Raw genomic sequence first — 16,927 nt, 5'->3', positions numbered from 1 at the left:
AGTTTCTTTCCCCCACCAGTGTAGGGAATTGAGATTTTCTGATTCATCGTGTATTCCTAGGAAACAGAGTAGTAAAAGGGCATAGTTTTTGCCCTGGAACTCTCCACTATTCGACCCCCCCCCCCCCCCGCCGAAAAAAAATGAAGAGTGATCACGGCTGCTGTCTGCGGCTTGGTCATTCCTACTCTGAAAATTTGGATTGTTAGATCGGAAGCGTAGTACTGTTTGTTAAAAGTGAGAAAATGTGTGGTTTTTCATTTGATCGAGTATTTCATATGAAAACATTGCTTTTAATCGTGTCATTCCTACTGACATCATTGTAATGACCTATGTTCATTTCAGTTGGCAAAATGACTAAGACAGTCTTTGCTGAGGAGGTAAAAAGGCAGGAGGAGATTGAGTGTGTGCCGTTATAATGCTCCCCAACTTGATTGTGACTGATGGTAGCCAAGCGGGCCTGCCGTTAAAATGAATATTCCCTAACCCAGTCTTCGTATGAGAAAAGACGTTTGTTGACTTCCCGATAGCATGTCTGTCTAGGGTAACGTTAAGAGCTATGGAATTTAATACAATCTTGCTCACAATGTATACACTACCTAACCTAGAATTCTGTATACAATGTAGAATTCCGTAGCGAAGCATGGTTACATCAGCTAGTAAAGAATATATTACACTTCAGGCAGTTCCTATCATGCAACAGAGGCGGGTAAACTGCTCACTGCTCCAACGTGGAGTATGATTCGCTGTTCTACCGCTAGCGGGAATAATGCCTCTGCTGGCGTTAGACCCGCCTGCCCGTCATGGACGCGTCCACCTGCAGCGTGCAAACCACCCGTGTAGATAACTCTACAAATACCCCATAGTTCTGTTCCGCAAGCGGCCAAACAGCGGCGTTTTACCTGCTCGTGGAGAATCAGCCTAAGGAGTGGCGGAGGAAAGGGGAGGCAGTACCAGTCAAAGCCAAGACTCGACTGTTACCTGGCAAGGTTCTTGCAACCGTTTTTTTTCATCAACGAGGCATTTTGCTGATTGATTTTTTGCATGAGTGATGCACAATCAATGCTGCTTACTACTGCGGGCTGTTGAACAAAGCAAGGGTTGCATATCACCGCAAAAGACGAGACCAACTGATTTGACAGGTCATACTCCTCCACGACAAGGCGTGGCCCCATACTGCAGCTCTAACTGTCTCTAAGCTATAGGAAATGCACTGGACTACACTTTATCATCCTCCTTATAGCCCGGACTTATCTCCCTGAAATTTCTGTTTGTTCGGACCACTTAAAGAAGCTTTAGGAGGGCAACGATTTGAAGATGACGAGTGTGTGCGCAACTGGCCGGTGACACGACCCTGTTCTTTTTTACGATGAAGGCATCAAAAAGCTGCCCATACGCTGGGACAAATGCATTTCCAATGCAGGAAGCTATGTGGACAAATAAATTGTAATTGCCTTCTATTTATCAATAAATGAATTTAAATAAAAAATAAAATCCCGTTTATATTTGTTCCCCCCTCGTATTAAGATTGTAAACTTATATGGCCTGCTAGAACTCTTCTCATGATCAACTTAGGCAGTCGATTTCAGGCGTATTGATTTGCACTGTGTTCTGGCAACATATTAGGTTAGATATGAACAGTATATATGTATCATTTTTCCAATACATCCTCAAGCTTATTCAGATAATGGATTTAATGTACATTCAGCAGAAGAAGCAAATTAGAGAAACTTTTATTTTGTACAGAGTATAAAAGCTTCAACAATAAACATTTTAATTTGTGTTGTACAAATCTGCTTCTTAATATACAACAATTTGTACAACATGAATGAAACTGCTTTATTTTATTGTATACAACCGATAATACAATATCAAATGCTACTGTAAGGGGTTGCAAGAAATCCAAGAACAGAATAACTGTGGTATTTTGTACTAATGCCAACTGAAGTGATAAAAGAAAGATGACAGTGATCAGTAAGTCTGCTAAACCTTGGTGTCTCAAAAATGTTAAAACATCAGTTTATGTTGAATATAGGAACATGGATGACTACTGTCAAATTTGATAAATGGATCAAAGATTTCGACAGTAACATGAGAATAAACGTAACGGTATGAAATTTGCATGTACCAACTGTGACAGTATTGTACAAATACAAAATGCACTGTTGAATTAATGCTAATACAGGCTTCCATGCTAATGTGGATATCACAGTTGATGCAACAACTCTATGCAGATTATTTTCATAAAGACCGTGGGTTGCTTTATACATGTCCTGCTTTACTAGATGAACTGTGAAATCTAAAATCTGTTGTTGTAACTGTCATGAAAAATTGTTCTGGACTTCCAGCTGATTTAGTACATCAGAAAAAAAATGGAATGAACTCTCCTTTCACTGGAAAGATAATTTATTTTTTCTAAAATGGAAAGATAGCCGACAAGTTTCCTTACTTTCAACTAAGCACAGAAAGACAGCCATCAATGTTCCTGTGGAAATTGAACATGGTGGTGTTCAAAAATGAAATCTGAGGTTGATTACAATCAGAAGAAAACTGGTGTAGACCATAATTATCAAATGTTGAGCTACTATCCATTTGACCGATGTTATCTAAAGTGGTGGGAAAAAGTGTTTTTCCACGTATTCATGATGATGGTAGTCAACACTTTTATCTTATATCCCTTTCAGACCTGAAAGAAAACTGGCGGTGTGAATTTTTGTTTGTACGTCAAAAACTGAAATGCTCTTAAATACATATATTTTTAGTTTATCTCTTATACGCTCAGCGAGCCGATCTATCGGCTTGGGTGGTATTGCTTAAAACACTCAGCGTGCCGATCTATCGGCTTTGTGTTCGGATGGCTGTATAAGTACCTTAATGGACACCCAGATATCAGGAAAAGACATCAATAGTAGCTTTTGGATTTAGTTTACACTTTTCTCGAGAGATAGAGACACTAAGCTCACCTGTTTGGAACAAATGAAGTTATCAAACTGCGTATGTTCACCGCATGGCGAGTTGAAGTGTGCTGCTTGCGAGTACAGTCTCATTTAAGCTTCAAAATACGTGTTTTCCTTCGTTTTATTGTTTCCATTTTAATAATAGATTATTGTTAATGATATTTTGTTTATATTCTACATTTATCGGTGTTCTCAAGTGAATTTTAGTTTAACATTTCGTGTTACTAGATTTTCGTGCCACGAGTAGGCCTAATTTTTTTACATGGCTGGGCCAAGTTCTAGGCTAAATAATTCCGATGTTTTGGATTATTTAGATGCTTTAGACGATGACGGTGACGTTATAGCCGATATTGATTCGTATTTCAGTCCGACTCATTGGCTGAATGATCAGCGTTGAGGTCTTCGGTTCAGAGGGCCCGGGTTTGATTCGCGGCCAGGTCGGGAATTTTAATCGCCGTTGATTAATTCTTCTGACCCGGGGCCTGTGTGTTTGTGTTTGTCCCAACACTTTCTTCTTCATATTCAGACAACACACTGCACTACAATCTACCACGGTAAGACGCGATAGTGATTACCTCCCCCTCATATAGGGTTGGCGTCAGCAAGGGCATCCGACCATAAAACACCAGCCCAAATCCACATGTGCGACACAGTTCGCACCCGCGACCCCACAGATGTGGGAAAAGCTGTACATAAAGAAGAAGTGATTCGGATTTTACAGGTACTGATGATAGGAGAATGTTTTCTAAAACACAAATGCTGACTCCGGAAGGTACGTGTACAGTTCTTTGCGTCAGGTGCTATAACTCATGACTAAATAAGAATACAAAAAACAAAATTATATCATGTTATACAGAATTAAATGCTCTTATTTTCAGAATGACTGAACAACATCACTAATAAACATATTACTTTTTTAGTATTTAAAAACCGATTTTTATTTTTTGTAATATATTTTCAAATTTCAAAATTTATTTTGTAGTAAAATATGCCATGACAATTTTGGGATATTTTTTTCCTAAAACGATATTAAATAGTGTACTAGTGTGATTTTTTTTCAATTTTGTAACTGGGGATTTCTTTATACGGCAATTTTTTTCATTTTAACATGCATAATCATGAAAAATGGCCTGAGTGTTTTGGGCTTGACTGGTGAAAATGGCCTGAGAGCAAAAGGGTTATTTTACAAAATAAAAATTACCATCTGAGAAAAAGCACCCACACAATTGTGCGTGTCAGGACTTAATTCACTACTTACAAAAATGAAAAATTACCTCAATGCATGTGAATATACATATGTACATGATCAAATGTTCTATTTTACAGTGGGGAATAATTTAAAACAATTCAATCTCCATTCAGACATAAGTAAATGTTACATTTTCTACACCGAGGACGAGTTTTGCCTTTACTGCCCTTTTGGCATCGGCACCCTGTCGTCGGATTTGAAAGAAACCTGGAGGTGAGAATTTGTCAAAAACTTACTCAAATGCTCTCAAATACGTGTTTTTACAGTTTATTTTACAAGATGAGAACTTTCAGCTAAAAAACAGAACCCACACAATTGTGCGTATCAGGACTTTATTCAATACTTACAAAAAATAAAAAATAAGGAAATTCAGCTCAGTATATGTGAATATACACATGTACATGATCAAATGTTCTATTTTACAGTGTGGAACAATGTATTTTAAACAATTAAAATCTTGTACATTACATGTCTCACGTCGAGTACTAGTTCTGCCCTCACATTCTTTTGGTGGCAGCACCCAGCACTCTTACATGCATTGCCTGCAGGGAAACCTAACCCGCACACTTGTGCGTATCAACATTCAAAACCTCATGGTATCACGTACGATGTTGTAAGTTCACAATTTACGTTCGCTAAACAATTTACACACTTCATTGATTATATTCTGATATTCAGTAGAGCTCCTAGATTAATATGAATGCAATAAATAAATACTTAATTTCAGGCATTACTGCTTCCCGCCATCTTGTCGATGAACTGTATCTTTAAACTCTTCTTCCTGCCCCCTGGTGGTCAAGCTCTAAATAAAAACAACTGAAGTACATGCTACGTGTCCCGCACAAGCACTGCAGCCCAGTCTAGCGCCAAGAAAACATCAAATAAGCTTAGAGATAAATAAAATACGAACCCGCACAATTGTGCGTACACGGTCTAAAAGGGATATAAGGAAACAAGAGCATTGTCAGTTCATCTTTCTGACTACATAGCACAACTAACGCAAATGTTAGTTGATAACGATGGAGTGCAGTTGAACACAGATTTCAATGTATCTTCTGCTGTTAATCAGTTGTCTACGGGACATTATCCACAGAAAATTCTTGCAACTGAGAAATCACAGAGGCCACAAAGATGATGTAAATTTGTGCTGAAAGTAGCAAACTTTTTAGGGAATTCAGTGCAGAAAGACATTCGTTACTATTGTGATCAGTGTAATGTTGGCTTGTGTTTTGAATTATTTCATACCAGACCAATTGAAATTAATTTTATGTATTCCCCCCCCCCAATGTCTAATATGTATATTTCCTGAATATATCATGGTATATATGAGAGACTAATTTTTCATTATTTCAATATGCATTGTGTAACTTTTAAAATTGAAAGTAGAAATAAAGGGTTTTTTATTTCATGTTTAAAAATGAGTAATTTTGCTTTAATTTTATAAAACAAGTTATGCATGCATCGCTAAAACTTTGCTGAATCCAAAACAGATTTGGAGTTGTAAGCAAGCATATCAGTTATTATTGAAAGCGACTTTCAACCTATTAGGTCGTGTTACGTACATTTAGTACATGTTGAAGAGATGTTAAGTACAGAATAAAAATGGCCAACCAGACACCAGTGGGATACAAACCCCCAACCTCCCGATTTTGGTTGTTCTACCAGTTGAGCTATGGTGCCCTAGGCCATCTTTGTTCTGTTGGAAAGGATCTAGGCTACAGATCTGGTACTACTACCATCACACTGTAGAGTGCGTTTAAGTTGCCCGTTGAGGGCCAACTCAATGAATATTGAATTTTCACGACCGCATTGTAATCGAAAGCGACTTTCAACCTATTAGGTCATGTTATGCTGGAATGAAACATCTGGTGATGAGGAATGCACAAATTTGGAAAGCACTAAAACGAAGTAACAGTAGTGAAGGGACAGGGAAGGGAACTAATCACGTAAATCCTTAATGGCTGGCAACCACGTATTACTTAATTGATAGCCAGTGTCCCTGTTGAAATTTTCAAGATTTTCTGAAGACACAGAGCAAAGTTCTCTGCAAAACGTAAAGAATTTCACATTATTTTCTTGAGAAGGCATAAGCCCGAAAGCCTATATCATAATAATACCAATATAAATGGTCCGTTATTGGACATTATAAATTTTCCAGCTAACTCATTCCTGGTTGCCAGTGTTTCGCCCCCGTGTGCTAGGCTGGACTCATCAGTTGGTACCTAGCACAGCTACCAAGACGCTGGCTAGTGCATACCGTGAAGGCCACGGCGGAGGCTAATTGTAGCCACAGGCAGTGCCAGTGCACTATGAGAGACTGTCTCATTATCAAAAATTGATGCCTGCTTGGCCATCAGATGATATAGATGTTGATTCCCATAGGGAATCTGAAATATTTGTTCCGAATGAGTAAATTTATAATACCAATATAAATGGTCCGTTATTGGACATTATAAATTTTTGATAATGAGACAGTCTCTCATAGTGCATTGGCACTGCCTGTGGCTACAATTAGCCTACGCAGTGGCCTCCACGGTATGCACTAGCCAGCGTCTTGGTAGCTGTGCTAGGTACCAACTGATGAGCCCAGCCTAGCACACAGGGCGAAACGCTGGCAACCAGGAATGTTGAGTTAGCTGGAAAATTTATAATGTCCAATAACGGACCATTTATATTGGTATTATAAATTTACTCATTCGGAACAAATATTTCAGATTCCCTATGGGAATCAACATCTATGTCAGCCTATATCCTGTCTATAAGCACAGGCCATGAAAGCATCAATGAGAACTGTGTTGTTTTAAAAATGTTCAGTGATTGCTATGCAAGTACGCATTGAATATTGAAAGCTTGGGTAACAACCATATTTTTCAAACAATATTAATGTGCCTTTAGATGTTAAAAATAGGAGAATTTTGTTTTTTAAATGTGGAGAATACATCCCACGAACAACATTTATGCGCAGTACATAAATGTAATGTTCTTCCTGGGTAATTGCATAAACATCTTCCAGTCCTTCAATCATGGCATTATCAGATATATGAGACAGGAGAAGGCATGTACAAAAGCACTTCGCATCTCTTCAAAGCACAGTGGGGAAGGTAACAGTTGATGCGTTTCATTAAATCCAGTAGATCAGAACACTGTAAGGAATTGCCTCACAAAGGCTGGCTTCCTTTGTGTGTTGTTGGAGGTGACAACATCTGTGAATGAAAAAATCTCGTAACTATATTTCTTTTAATTTCTTTACTTTTTTAGTGTATGTCTTTAAGTGTGGGGAGTGTCCGGGGTGCATGTCTTTCTGTTTGATACCTAGTTTGCTGGAGCAGAGAGTTGATGATGATGATGATGATGATGACAATTTTATCCAAGCTTTTGATATGCAATCTAGTGACTGGAAATTGTATATCACCACCTGACTTATCTCGTTGGCCAACATCTTGATGGCAAATATCTTTTCCACCAGCGGGACTTGAGGCAGCTAACCAGTGTCAGACCATATGGACTTGATGCTTTAACGATCATGGCCACCAGAGGGGCATAACTGGTTGCAGTTTGTCAGTGAAGGTAACATCACTTAAGCCAACTTAGAGTGGAATGTTGCTAAGTGAGGTTTTTTTTGTGTGTGTGTGTGTAAATTATACAGTTGGATAATACGAAATAGAAGAAGTGTGTAGTTTCCTTGCAGCTTTCAAATTAAAAGCTGTTTCTTTTGAAGAAAAACAAGGTGTGAAGTCAGGAGACTGAGGAGACCGAGAATTTAATGTGCAATCTAATGTGACCTGATATTGGCACAACCAAAAAGAGAAACTCAAAGTGGCAAATAAAAACTGCACACTTATCATGCTGTCAAAAATGTAAATGTACGGAGATCAATACTGAAGTGCTACAGTATATAAGTAAGCTGAAAAATGATAGTTTTGCCACCAGGTGAGATGGCCGTGCGGTTAGGGGCACGCAGCTGTGATCTTGCATCCGGGAGACAGCAGGTTCGAACCCCACAGTCGGCAGCCTTGAAGATGGTTTTCCATGTTTCCCATTTGCACACCAGGCAAATGTTGGGGCTGTACCTTAAGGCCTCAGTCGCTTCCTTCCCACTCCTAGCTCTTTCCCATCCTATCGTTGCCGTAAGACCTATCTGTGTTGGTGCGATGTAAAGCAAAATTGTAAAACAGATAGTTTTACCGTAACTTATGATATGATTCAAATAAAAGCATTGGAAGCAGGAAAAAAGTTGAATCTCACTCAGCAACAATAGATGAACATTATTTTCCAATTTTATAACAAAATTACTGCACTGAGTCGTTTATGCAAGGAAAAATTTTTAATGGGTTAATTAGACAGTAAAAAACGTTCCATCTTGAATCTGAAATACTTAGCATGAATAGCGGTATAGCAAACTAGTAGCAAATGGTGTATTTGGTCTCGCTACAAACTAATTTACAATCGGTAACTAATGTCATATGTAACTTATGTGATGAAATGCTGATGGCGTACAGTGTACTGCACCTGAAATGAAAAATTTACAGCAATAACTATTGGTAAAACAAAAACATAACTAACACGCTGTTTAAGTTCAATATTTTGACTTACTTGTATCTATTGCATGCCGGCCCTGTGGTGTAGGGGTAGCATGCCTGCCTCTCACCCGGAGGCCCCGGGTTCGATTCCTGGCCAGGTCAGGGATTTTTACCTGGAGCTGTGGTCTGGTTCGAGGTCCACTCAGCCTACGTGATTAGAATTGAGGAGCTCTCTGACAGTGAGATAGCGACCCCGGTCTAGAAAGCCAAGAATAATGGCCGAGAGAATTCGTTGTGCTCACCACATGACACCACGTAATCTGCAGGCCTTTGGGCTGAGCAGCGGTCGCTTGGTAGGCCAAGGCCCTTCAAGGGCTGTAGTGGCATGGGGGTTTGGTTTTTCATGTTTGGTTTGTATCTATTGCACAAACACGGTTCCATCAACACAACTAACTACTGCAGGCATTCTAACAGTACTGGGTTAATATTAGTTGAGTGTAATTTGTGAGTTTTAAAAATAATCAGTTGCAGTTAGAGATTTTTGCACATTTTTGCTTAAAAACTTGAATTTGAACACGGCTTCTGTGTCCTTCATTTCTCATCATCGCCATTACAGTGAAAGCTTGTTTATCCGTTCTCGGAAACTGTTTTCCTGGATTATTTGTTTGAATTATGTGGTCCCACGAGCACCCTAATTAAAACATGTTTAAAAAATCCTGTTCCTTGAAGAAACTATTTCCTGCATTATCTGTCCAGAAATTTCAGTCCCACCAACGCTAAATCCTCGATCAATGAATATAAGGATAATGTTTCGCTACCAATAATAACAATCAACCAAAAAACTCAAGATTTTAAAAGTGATAATCATATTTTTAGATGTATTGTACTTTAGTGTTAATATTTGGTATTTTACTGAAAATGAAAACCTACCACCTGTTTTCCAGTCATTGACCGGATCAGGGATGTAATGAATGAATCGTATATAGGCTAGTATTACGATGGGGTCGCCACTCCCAAAGTGATATATATATTAATGACTGATAGATGCTATGAAATGAAAATGGAGAGTGTTGCTGGAATGAAGGATCACAGGGAAAACCGGAGTACCCGGAGAAAAACCTGTCCCGCCTCCGCTTTGTCCAACACAAATCTCAAATGGAGTGACCGGGGTTTGAACCACAGTATCCAGCGGTGAAAGGCCGGCGCGCTGCCGCCTGAGCCACGGAGGCTCCTTGGTATTTTACTAATATTGTTAAACATCTCATCATTTTATTTGTTAGAGATTTAACTGTTATAACAAGCCACATTCAACAGCTCTTTAACCAGCGGATTAAGGTCTTTATACTCGTTAAGAACCTAGTAAACTATGAATGGTTGGACAATCTTTTAATGCTTATATTCCTGAATGACCCCCCCCCAAAAAAAAAAAAAAAAAAAAAAAAAAAGAAACCCTCAAGGCTTTTTATGCTTTCTTCTCATATTCACAATTTGAGGTTGAAACTAGTACCAGTATATACTGTATGAAGAAAACCATTTCATTCTGTATGTGTAGTGAATAGGTATACCTCACTCTTGTGTCATTTAACTGTTAATCAGAAGTTATGAAAGAACAAAAATTAAAAGGAATATTGGTCATGATGATATTTTGATAGTATTGTAACCTGGTACACCTGTTGCTTGTTTCAGGAAAAATCTCGCAGATGCTGCCACACAGTTCCAATCCTTGTTTACTGAGTATCAGTCATTACTGAATGAATGGGAAAGTTATCATCAAGAGGAGAAGGCTAAAGCTCGACACAATGATGCCTATCATGATGTACAGGCTCGTGGATTTTCAGAGAAACTGGATAACCTCACTGCACAAGTCCTCTGTAAAGATGAGGAACTTGCAGAGAAAACTAAGGAAATCACTCAACTTAAAGAGAAAGTAAAGAAACTTGAGGTTGAGAATGAAGCTATTACAATACTTAAAGCTCAGGTAAAGTATTTAATTTGGTATTGGAATTGAATAGACTATACAGTGTGTTGTTAAAGTAGATTCTATCCTTTTTGAGTTGTTGCAGTCTAAAATTTGATTTGATTTTGCATAATTTAACCCTCTTGCACTGGGTATGGAAAGATTGCTCACAGCGCTGACACATCGGCTCTGTCCTATTTAGGGATTTTGGTCATTTGTATGGCTGTTAAATGGTAACAGGTGATCATGACAGTAACTTAAATAATTGAATTTGCATTTTGCTCAACAGCTATATCCACCAGCCCTACAAAATATTTCTATTTTTGACAAAAGAAATCTGTTGGCCGTGAATGTTTATGTTGTGGTTGTTCGAAGTTGTTATTGCGTGGATCTGTTTTTGGTTGGCTTATGAATACAACAATTTGATCTTGCTATCAGTTTAGTTCAGAGTTTATTTCATTTCTTTGGTATATCGTGTGTTTGCTGTACTTCCCAAACTATAATTATACATCTTCCCATGACTCCTCTGTTGCATGTACTTGCATCATCTTTTTCTCGCAATGGCTGGGTCATGTTCAAGGCCGAATGATTCCGATATCCTTGAATTTTCAGATGATTTAGACAGTAATAGTGACTCGTTTTGTTGAAAGTGATTCCCGATATGTGGGAAGTGACGATTTTATTCCTGAAGATTTTTGCACAGTCACAGCTGCTAACCGTGTATCGGACCATGAAGAACCTGACATCGATGGCAGTTACATGTACAGCGATTAACTTGTGTTGTACTTCACGAGTGAATTGTAGCACGCACATCATATTGATATCAAATTATTCAGGTTTAAAAGTAAAGAAGAAAGATGCAATAATTCTGATCTTTCTGTTATTGAAAAACCATTATTTATTTTTTTTTAATGATTTTCAAAGTTGATTTTCCCCCCCAGCTTTACCAACAGTAATACATCCTAGGTATATTAATTTCTAAAATGCTCATTGTTTCCTATATCAGTGTGATTTATTTTATATTAATATGTTTTGAACTGTATATGTGTTGATTTTTTGTAATTTGGTTGCAAAATTAGTTTAAGCTGCTTCGAGCAAACCCCTGCATATAAGCTGAGTGCAAGAGGGTTAAAGAGTGAATGAGAACCAGTTATAATTTGGTTTGGATTATGTTACTTACATATGAAGAGAGAGGATTATGAAAAGGAACACATAATGAAGAAAAAGAGTTGACCTCGCTTGGTCAACTCTTGTTCTTTTCCAACCCTGACTGTATTAGAGCACTCGAGGCCTAAGGAGTCCTTCATGTTCATGCTCTTTGTGGCTGTTGTCTTTCTTTGACTGATACCTTCATTTTTCTAAGTGCTCTTCCATTTTTTCTCTCTAATTAGTGTTTTTGTTCCTGAACATTAACAGTTGGTAGGGCTGGCTCCGCGCTTCTGCTATGCTTAGGTGGGACTGTTAGGAGTGGGGAGAGCATGCTGTTAGATATTTACCGCCGCTTTGTCAGTAACGCTTACAATGTTGGAGCAACAGGTGCACCCCTCCACTGCGCAGTGTATAATTATAAAATTTCTTGCTCGTGAAAGAGTTACAGCAGAGCAAATTTGCCAGAGATTGACCGCACAGTTTGGTGATCAAACATTGTCAAGGATGCATGTGTTTGCCTGGCATAAAAAGTTCAAGGAAGGACGAGAATGTGTGGAAAATCAGCAACACGATCGCCTTCCTCAGACCAGCATTACAGACGAAAACATTCGTGCAGTTAAAGACATTATTGACGACGATCAACGGGCGAGAGTATCAGAAATTGCAGAACAAGTTGGAATCAGTTATGGGAACTATCAAGCAATCATCATAAATGATCTACAGTTCCGTAAAGTGTGTTCCAGATGGGTCTCTCGCCTTTTGACCAAAAATCTGAAGTTGAGATGTTTGGAGGTCTGTCAGAGATTTACAGCAAGGTTTGCGGAAGAAGGTGATTCATTTTTGAGTCAGATAGTCACCTGCGACGAAACATGGGTCCACCACTACACTCCCGAATCCAAACAAGCCAGTAAGGAGTGGCGGAGGAAAGGGAAGGCAGCACCAGTGAAAGCCAACACTTGACTGTTAGCTGGCAAGGTTCCTGCAACCATTTTGTCGATCGGTGAGATATTTTGCTGATTGAATTTTTTTGTATGAGTGACGCACAAAGCTGCTTACTACTGCGATCTGTTGAACAAGGCGAGGGTTGCATATCGCCGCAAAAGATGAGACCAACCGATTCGACAGGTCATGTTCCTCCACAATGTGCAGCCCCATACTGCAGCACTAACTGTCTCCAAGCTACAGGGAATGTACTGGACTACACTTGATCATCCTCCTTACAGCCTTGACTTATCACCCTGCTATTTTCATTTGTTTGGACCACTTAAAGAAGCTGTAGGAGGGCAACGATTTGAAGATGACGAGAGTGTGGAAGACTTCGTGTGCAACTGGCTAGTGACACGACCCTGTTCTTTTTATGAGTAGGGCATCAGAAAGCTGCTCATACGCTGTGACAGATGCATTTTCAAAGCAGAAAACTATATTGAAAAATATTTTAATTGTTTATATTTGATCCCCCCCCCCCTCATATGTAGAGGATGGTTTGCCCAGTTGTACTTCCTCTTAAAACAATAATCACCACCACCACCACATGACACGTCAGTGTGCAAAGAGGGAGTAGAAAGAGGAGATAAGCACAATAACAAAAACGCAAAAGGATAAGAAGTATCTCCACATCTTCATACACTGCCACCTTCGAATAGATAGGCTCTCTCCTTATTAAACCCAGTTCTACATCCACCTCTTCTCACGTTCCGACAGGCTTGTATCTGTTGATATACTTAACCATGATAGGTTAATATGGTTGTTTGATACGTATTGACTAGTCTGAATGTATTACAGAACAATTTAAAATAGTTTTACTTGAATCCGCCTTGTCAGTGCTCCTTTTAATGAAAGAAAACCATTTATTTAACCGTACATGTTTTGGGAAGTCATCCATGCCCTTCATCAGTGACCAGTTCAAAGAATAAAACGATATAACACTATCTTTTTTTTTTTACAATTCAAAGAAGTATTGTGTCCTAATTCACCATATCAATGAATAAAGAAAACTTACGAAATTTTATGAAAAATTATCAGTACATAAAATTTTGTTGAACTGAATGAGAATACATATATAAATTTAAGATCTTCAAGTTTTTTTTCTTTTTGTTCCTTAAATGATCATATGCTAGTCTATACGATGGCCGATGGGTTATCTTATGCACTTCTCTCATTTAAACTTGATTCAAAATTTTTTTTTTTTTTTGGTGCAAGATAAATTTCTAAACTTTCCAAAACAGTCATTAATTTTCCCTTTTTGGCTGAATGTATTTATTCCATGTCATTAGAAATGTCTGTAAATTTATGATTCTGTTCAACCATATGTTTTCCCATTGCCGAATATCTTTTATGTTTGACTGCATTAACATGTTCTTTGTACCTTATAGCCAAACTTCTTCCAGACTGTCCTATGTATCGTTGTTTACATGTTTGGCATGTTAATTTGTAAATTCCTCATTTATTAAATATACATTTATTTTCTATCTTATCTGAATTGAAAATTATCTTATTAGTATTATTATCAGTTTTGTATGTCACATTGATGTTCTTTTTCCTGAAAATTTTAGCCAGTTGATAAGAGTGCTTATTTCGAAAGGTTAGAACTGCAGATTTCTTTTTCTCCTTTTGCTCTTTAATTGAAGTTGTTTTTGGTTCATTTTTCACTTTATTTAGCATTCTATTAATAAATTTTCTGAATAATCTGTTGCTACGAGCAGTTTGATGGATTATATTTCTCTCTCTATTATAATTCTTCTTAGACATAGGTATGCCAGTCAATCAATCAATCAATCAATCAATCAATAAATCAATCAATATTCTAAAGGCTAATGCCTTGTCGATGCAACCACTTTTCTTTCATTGGCTGTTCGTTTCAGTTCCATGTAGTTTAGACAACCTAACCTCTTCTTGATGTCGTCCAAATACTTCATCCTAGGTTTTCCCCTCCCTTTCTTTCCCAGCACTTTCCCTTCAAGTATGTTAGTGATGAAAGTATTGTGTCTGATGACATGTCCAATAAATTTTAATTTCCTGTTTTCCATTTCGTTTAAAACTGTTCTCTCTTCTTTAACTCTTTCCGGTCTAATTGCGAACATAGCTCGCAGCGGCCGAAATCACGCTCAGGCCGCGCTGCGGGCATAGCCCGTAGTAAGGTTTGACAATTCACTAAAAATCGAGAACGAGCTAAGCACGCATTCTGGTGGTTACATCGTGTTTCTTGATGTATTAGTTACGAGAGTATTTAAGCAGATGGCAGTATTATATGTCTACGTCAGAGAATTTACAATATTTTCGATCAACATGCAACAGTAGATGTTGTCACTCAGTGAGCTCTAAGGCAAGGCTTCTCGTGGCAAACGTGCTTGACGAAAGTGATATTTTCGATATTTTATGATATAAGTTTATGCACAAATGAACATATTATTGACATATGAATTCAAAACAACTTCTTACATTTCATTATGATTTTGAGTTCGTTTTACGGCCCAGCAAATGTTCCCACGTATTTCAAATTTGCTTGAATACGTAAGATTGTCTACATATTAGTAAAGTTGTCTGTTTAGAAGACTGTTTTTTCTCTTTCTCGGAAGTCTTTTGTGGTTTATCAATTAAAATAAAATTTCATAAGCGCTCCCATTTTCATTATAGTAATTATTACTATTGTTATTGAAAAATTATTATTTTTATATCATACTCATTATTGCTGTTGTTTTGTAATTGCAATGCACATTTTTATTAGCAAAATAGGGTAAATATAACAGTATTTCAGAAAACTGTACTTGCTTAGTTATCCGTCAGGCCTTTTTTCCATTCGCAAGACATGGAATAATATATAAACAATTTCAAAATCTCAAGTGATAGTTGACATAATACAAACAGCGTTTTTCAAACTTAAATGCTCAAACAAGCACAAAGAAAAAAGAATCTTGCATATATCTCCTACAGGTACAGAGATATGTTTTAAATATCCTTAAAAATGCCCAGTCCAGAAGATTTCTTAGGGATATTAAGGCCCAGACTGAAATGGGTTAACTTCCCTTAAGACTTCCAGGTTGGTTTTCCTTTCCATTGAGCTCGTTCTAGTCATTTTCCGCCATATCCTCATTTCAGCAGCTTCAAGTCAGTTCCTTTCTAATTTACCCAGAGTCCAACTCTCACTTCCATACTGAAGTGTACTCCATACAAATGATTTTGCAAAGGATTTTCTGACATCTATATTCATGTGTGTGCTGGTTAAAATGTATTTCTTGCTCATAAATGCCTGTTTTGCCAATGCTATTCTTCTCTTTACTTCCTGGAAGCATCTATTATCCTCTGTTGTCATACTACCAAGATAACAGAATTGTTTCGGCTGGTCAATTCTGACGTCTTCAATTTTTATATTGGTTTTAATTTCTTCCGTATTTTTCCGTACTACCATTACTTTCGTTTTCTGTTTGTTTACTTTTAATTTCCATAGTTTAAGAGTGCCTGAGAGGACTTTCAGCATTCTATTCATTTCTTTTTCTAAGTCTGCAATTAATATGATGTCATCTGCAAATCTGATAATTAATTAAACTGTAAAATGTTGCCTTTTTATGTTGACCTGGATGATTGGAGTCGTTTCTGATAATAGTATCTGTTTAAGTAGCTTTTCTGAAAATTTGAAAATCAAAATGACCAGAATTTCTAGAAACTGTTAAATCTAAATAATTTAAAGTCCTATCATTTTCAAATTCCATCGTAAAATGCACTTGTTTGCTTGCTTGTTTAAAGGGGCCTAACATCGAGGTCATCGGCCCATGCTTTTGTTTATCCAAAGTATTTAAACACTCTAATATACCATCAGGTTTAACCTTTTGTTCATCAATAATAACAAATAGATCATCGATGTATCTCAACCACGTAATCAGCCCATCTATTTTATCTACTATTTTATTATATTCCATGTCATCCTTGAATATGTTTGCTAAAATACCTTCTTCCCAGCTTCAACAGGAGCAGCCATCTTTAACACTTTTAGCACTACCATATTTTAACATGGACCCCAGCACTGAACTGGGTGTTTTCTCCTGAATTTTAATACACAACAGCAAAACACAGTATTTTTGTATCGTATGAAGGTGTGAGCTGT

General features: G+C 37.7%; 1 protein-coding gene across 5 annotated transcripts in view; it reads left to right on the top strand.

The window, feature by feature from the left end:
* The window catches only part of key (NF-kappa-B essential modulator kenny), a 145,452-nt gene that overhangs the window by 79,509 nt on the left and 49,016 nt on the right, over positions 1-16,927 (top strand). For all 5 annotated transcript variants that reach the window (XM_068227160.1, XM_068227162.1, XM_068227161.1 and 2 more), the window contains one exon: positions 10,410-10,701. In XM_068227160.1, coding sequence (XP_068083261.1) covers positions 10,410-10,701 — 292 coding nt within the window. The remainder of the gene's footprint in view (positions 1-10,409; positions 10,702-16,927) is intronic.

The sequence above is a fragment of the Anabrus simplex genome, chromosome 4 (genome assembly GCF_040414725.1).
Source record: "Anabrus simplex isolate iqAnaSimp1 chromosome 4, ASM4041472v1, whole genome shotgun sequence".
Classification (NCBI taxonomy): domain Eukaryota; kingdom Metazoa; phylum Arthropoda; class Insecta; order Orthoptera; family Tettigoniidae; genus Anabrus; species Anabrus simplex.
The sequence above is the reverse complement of the archived record's forward strand: the minus strand, read 5'-3'. Positions and strand labels throughout refer to the sequence as shown.